Here is a 5,930-nt window from a genome sequence, read left to right on the forward strand (position 1 = left end):
TTTTAAGATGATCTGTCACGAAACTATCAGTCTTGCTATTTTATATCCTGTAAATGGTTTTCAAATGCAAATATAACTTCCTTGTGTATTCACATCTTAAAAAACATGCACATTTATGCTTTTTTTGGTGCACAAATGTACCTTTTCAGACCCTTTACAATACTGCAGTAGTGTTGGGTTCACAAAAATGGTTACATAGCATTGTGCGGTAATTTTCATGTCCGCAAAGGGATAGTTTGACATTTTTTGGAAACTTTTGTGCAAATTTGCTCTGCACAGAGTTCACTAATTTGCCTTCCAACACCTCTAAAGCTCTCTGTGTTATATAAATCACGTAACATGTGACGACTTTGTGGTCATACAGTGACAGTGTGGGATGCACTGGATCAGCCTCTTGCGATTCTCTTGCAACAAATCTTTCCTGAGCGTCTTTAGGCCGATTCTGTTCCGAGAGCTGTGTGAAAATGGTGGGAACATTCTTGCAATTAGCATAATTTGAAGAGGCAGATGCAAAAAAAAAAAAAAAGTAATTTCAAAATAAGTGCTCTCAATGAGAAACTTGAGAGCAAAATTAGATGGCAAAATGATGTGAGACAGCCGGCAGGCAGACCCCAGATCTGAAATTATCCTCTCCAAGGAGACTGTAGTTGGAAAAGAATGGCAACTCTGAATCGTGAGATGAGCTTTACGGTAAATACCATTATAATAAGAGTACGTTTCAGTCAAAACTGCTTTTTTTTTTTTCATGTGTTTGTAGGTGGCTAGCAGCCGGGCAGGAAAAGCCTTTATAGCCTGCCCTGACAGTGATGAAACAGAAACCTCCAAATCAGTGGAAATGTTGAACAAGCAGATGATTGACTGGGCTATGGCAGGATTTCAGCCCACTGGACCCAAAGGCTTGGAGCCACCAGAGGGTGAGAAGAGACAGAAGTCATTATGAAGCTTTAATTTTCGACCCTGTAGCTGCTGGATGGGTTCAAACCAATCAGTTAACCTTTGAATTTGTCTAATTTAGTTTAATATTTTCTGTGATATTAACTGTCTGATATGCCGTGCACCCCCCAGAGGAGCGTAACCCCTACAAAGAGGTCTACCCTGAGATGTGGGTGGAGCCGGAAGCAGCAGCCTACACGCCTCCTCCAGCCAAAAAGCCTCGCAAAAGCACAGCAGAGAAACCCAAGGTCAAGGACATCATTGATGAGAGGACACGAGGTGAGGTGCCTCGTTTATTAGGTTATATAGGAGTCGTGAACTCTTCATTCTGTCCCTTGGGAAGGTCGCTGAACAGTCAGTGTAAGTGGTCTGGGTAGGATTGTACTGACATGAGGTCCATTACTGAGTGATGTGAGCAGACAGAACGGCTCAGGTTGTTCCAAAGACAATGAACAGATGTTTGCTTTTACTCCCAAGTGGATTGCTGGGTATTCCCCTCAACCCCCAAGAAAAGACATCATCTCTCCTGCGTGAGGTGTTACAGGATTTTAAACCATTTTAAAACAAACCAAATAAAAATACCTGTAATTATAGCAGTAGACAAACACTTGTCAATTTAATTTTAAGTTATTTGCTTGTTTTATTTCATTTACTGATCCAAACTGGATACAGAAATGTTCTGTTATAATAGAATCACATTGAATTGGGTGTACCACAGGGTTCTATTTTGGGGTTCTTGTGTTTCCGAATTTGCATAATTAGCCTGATGTTTGCAAATTGGCACCTAATTTTATTTGCTGGTTAAATTTTTATATCTTTTAGTATCATTGAAAGAAACATTCAAATTCTCTCTGTTGCAGAAATTCCTGCAAAATTTGAAATTTTACTTTGTATAGAGGTGTAGCTTTTTATTGGACTCAGCAATCAACATTTTAGTGTCTTCCACTGCTGACTGTGTAGTTTACACACAGTTTATTCATTAACTTGAAAAGTATTTTAACATCACATCTAGCATCTGTTACAGAAGATGCAATGCTCACTTCTGAATTCCTTACAGGTTACTGCAATTTGGTGGTTGTCTCCAAATTCAAATATGAATTCAAAAAGCCTTTATTAATCCCATAGTGGGTCAATTTGCATTGTTACATCAGCAAAGGGTGCAAACTTTTAAGAATTATGAGTGGAAAAATAAACCAAAAATAGACAAAAAGTAAGTTCTACTTCAGATGATCCAAATTCTCTGGATGTAAACGACAATTTATATGGAGAAATCTTATAGAGAAGTGTTATTATTGCACAGATTTGTCACAGTATAATTTCCTTGTGCCTTTGCATTAAAAAAGCTTTCACATTAATGCATTTATTCATGCACAAAGGCAATTTTTCACACCATTTACAATAACAGTAGTTTGGGGTTCACACAAATGGTTGTATGGTGATCATATATATAGATCCTGCATGTTGTGTCTGAGATAATCTGTTATAGAACTATGAATCTTACTATGTTTTAACCTGAAAATGGTTCTCAAATTCCACCATAACTACATTGTGCTTACAACAGGCTGCAACAACGTAGAACAAGAACTTTTTGAGGTTGTCTTAAAAGAAAAAAGGGTTTCATTTTCAAAAATAACGAACAAAAACATTCATATTTATGCATTTATTCATGCACAAATGCACATTTTCAGGAGTGTTAGTTTTAGCTTCACACAAATGGTTGCCAGATGATTATTTGTAGCTCCTGCATGTTGTTTCTGAGATGACCTGTTGTAAAACCGTGACTCTTAGAATGCTTTTCACCTGTTCAAACTTTGCTGATTCTGTATTTTCATGAATATGAGAGAAAAAAAGATGCAGTAAAAAATCTAAAAATGAGGCATATTTTGAACTGTTGAACTCAGTACTAGTAGTTGTCAATGCATTTTCTTATAACCAACATTTCCGTCTTTTTCAGAGCGCCTTGTTTATGACGTGAGACAAAAGTGCCGCAGCATAGAAGGTAAGCGATGCGTCCTCGGTGTGTTTTCGCTCGCAGCAGCTCTGAGGGGCTTCTCAGGAGGCAGACGTACACCTCACACTTCCCCCCTGTTGTTGACAAGCACAAATGTATGCAACTGTGTTCGTAAAATGATGAAAGAGTACAGAAGACGAAATAACATTTCCGTGATTTTTTTAAATGTATTTTTTATTTTTTTTTACTGCCTCACTGGCTCCCCTGTGTGTTCTCTCCAAACACACCGGTTCGGCTAATTGGATGTAGACCTGCGTTACAGCTGTTCAAATAATTCCAGTCAAGTGTGAGTTTGGAGCGTTCGCAACTCTCTGACCTCAGCCTGTTAAACACTGACACATGCTCTTCTTCCTGCAGACATCTGTATCTCCTGTGGAAGCCTGAACGTTAGCCTTGAGCACCCTCTGTTTGCCGGGGGAATGTGCCAGAGCTGTAAGGTAAGCTCACGATGAGGGTCATTAAAAAGTCTGGGACTCGACTCCAACTAGTAAAAAAAAAAAAAAAAAAAAAATCACAGCTCATTTCCAAGCTAATAAAAAAAAAAAAACTGAGAGCGTTTCAGGCAACACCTGATGCGACCCCATAAAATGTTGGATTCTTCACATGTCTTGCTGCTTACTTTGGACTTTTTTTTTTTACCATCCTTTTTTGGCAGAACTGCTTCCTAGAATGTGCGTATCAGTATGACGACGACGGCTACCAGTCGTACTGCACGATCTGCTGCGGCGGACGAGAGGTGCTCATGTGCGGAAACAACAACTGTTGTCGGTGAGGTTAAACCGGGTTCTACTGGGTTCTGCTGGGGGTGTGTTATGGTTGTGTGCACATGTTGTGACTTCAGTATTTCATTTGGCAACCCGTTCTCTTTTTTGATACACGATGTAGTCTTCTGTCAAAGTCGGTATTAAAATAAAGGGAATGATGTGCCATGTAACTATTGGTTACCATCAAAAGCAAAGACAGTTAGAGAAAAAAAGGGGCAGTTACTGTTATTTAGTTAGCCAGCAAAGCTAACTGATGTTTAATAAAGATACCTGGACTGAACTAACATTGGTATCTAACCTGATTTGGTAGCTAAACAAAAACACGACTAAGGTTTCCTCTGTCAAGACAGGCCAAGCTCCTGATTTGTCACAGCTCTGCTTCATTATTGCCTCACTGAATTCCATTTGTGGGTTGTGCAGGGAATATGTTGGATTCTCCCTAATAATAATAATAATAATAATAATAATAATGAAGCGGCCCATGTTCCAGGCTGCAGCAGTAAATTTAAACCGACATGAAAATGTAAAAATTCTGTGCCTACGTTAAACGTATTAGACTCTTTTTTTTCCCATTATTTTATGACCGTGTCAGGAGGTAATCGGGAAAGCACCCAGATGCAGACACACCAGGCAGGCAGGCAGGCTGTGGCAAAACTTACTTATACAAGGTAGACAAGTGAATAAGCAAAAGGCAGCTGGTGGTCAAGGAAAAATAAGTCTGTAACAGAAGAAGGAAATCCAAAGGTACAGAATCCCCCCCAAAGAAACAAGGCGCCAGGGGCTAAAACAGACAGGTAATCAATGAGACAACACTGGGCACAAGAACCAAACGCACAAACAAGACTTGGGTGAGGAACACAGGGAGAGTCAGGCAGGTGAACATGAGGGCAGCAAGCAGGATGAACAGACCAATAACCCAGGACTATATAATAATAATAATACATTTTATTTATAGAGCGCTTTTCACAAACTCAAAGACGCTTTACATGTTAAAATAAAAAACAAAACAAATAGAAAAAAGAAAAAAAAGCAAATACAAGTATACAGAATAAGTCAAACTAAAGGAAACAGAACAAACAGTTGGAAAAGCAAAAGAAAATGAATAAAAATAAATACATACATACATAGTTAATGTTGTGTAGTGCATGTGATGTGTGTAGATTAGTGAGGTGACAGGTTGAATCAGTGCGGAACAAGTGTGTTTTTAATTTGGACTTGAAAGTGGTCAACGGTGTCGCGAATGTCTTGTGGGAGTGATGTGTGCACGAAGATCTGATTGGGGAGGGACGACACTGAAACTGAGGGCAATCAAAAAAGGAGGGAAAACCAACAAAGGGAAGCAACACGAGCAACATGCAAGGAAATAGGACATCACAATAAAACAGGGAATTAAAAAAAAGACCACGACAGATAAATATGTATACATCATTAACTCAGACCATCAGCACTTCCTCTACACAATCCAGATTTATTCATTTAATTTGTCGTTTACACATTCCTTCCTTCCTTTTCTGCCGTACAATCATAAAAGTGCAACATCATTAAAGTCAGGAGCAGAACTGACAGGCCGAGCACATCTGGCACCTACACCGGCTAATAAAATGATGCAGTTGGATGGAATTACCTGAAGCTTATTACCACGGCTCACATGGTACATTTAGTATAACGTGCATTTCCTGAGCATTAAATCCTAAATACGTACAGCAGAAGCAAACTCTGCTGCTACGGGTTTCTTTTTAATAGAAATTTCCAGTTTTGCTTGTTCATTTATTTATTTATTTTTTTCAACTTTTTCAAATCCTGACCCGTAACAGAGGGACTTTTACTGTGAAAACTGCGTTTCATTCATGGCAGATAAAACATTGTTTTGGTGGGTTAAAGGCTGACGTGACTTTACTGGTTGAGTTTGTGCTGTGGAGATGGAGCCTATATTGCATTCCTGAAACCACAAAGTGAACTTGGAGGAAGTGCAGAGTTTACATTAACTGAAGAACAAAGAGGAAATTAGGAATCAAGGTCTGTTTCTAATATGCTCCAACTAAAGGCCTGGTTCTCTCTGGCACTTGGAGGATTAAAGGTTTTTGTAAATTTTTAAAGACTGTATTGGCTCGTGGTGGCAAGTAGACTTCTCTACGGGATATACACTCACAAAAACATGAAATAGGGAATAAAACGATAAATCTACAGAGCATCTGTTCCCTGAGTTATGAGTCAAAGGGATT

General features: G+C 39.0%; 1 protein-coding gene across 2 annotated transcripts in view; it reads left to right on the plus strand.

The window, feature by feature from the left end:
- Positions 1–5,930, plus strand: part of dnmt3ab (DNA (cytosine-5-)-methyltransferase 3 alpha b) — a 50,346-nt gene that overhangs the window by 33,771 nt on the left and 10,645 nt on the right. For both annotated transcript variants that reach the window (XM_008287453.1, XM_008287454.1), the window contains 5 exons: positions 758–914; positions 1,066–1,212; positions 2,888–2,932; positions 3,302–3,381; positions 3,600–3,712. In XM_008287453.1, coding sequence (XP_008285675.1) covers positions 758–914; positions 1,066–1,212; positions 2,888–2,932; positions 3,302–3,381; positions 3,600–3,712 — 542 coding nt within the window. The remainder of the gene's footprint in view (positions 1–757; positions 915–1,065; positions 1,213–2,887; positions 2,933–3,301; positions 3,382–3,599; positions 3,713–5,930) is intronic.

This window comes from Stegastes partitus, unplaced genomic scaffold, assembly GCF_000690725.1.
Source record: "Stegastes partitus isolate 25-593 unplaced genomic scaffold, Stegastes_partitus-1.0.2 Scaffold502, whole genome shotgun sequence".
Taxonomy (NCBI): Eukaryota; Metazoa; Chordata; class Actinopteri; family Pomacentridae; genus Stegastes; species Stegastes partitus.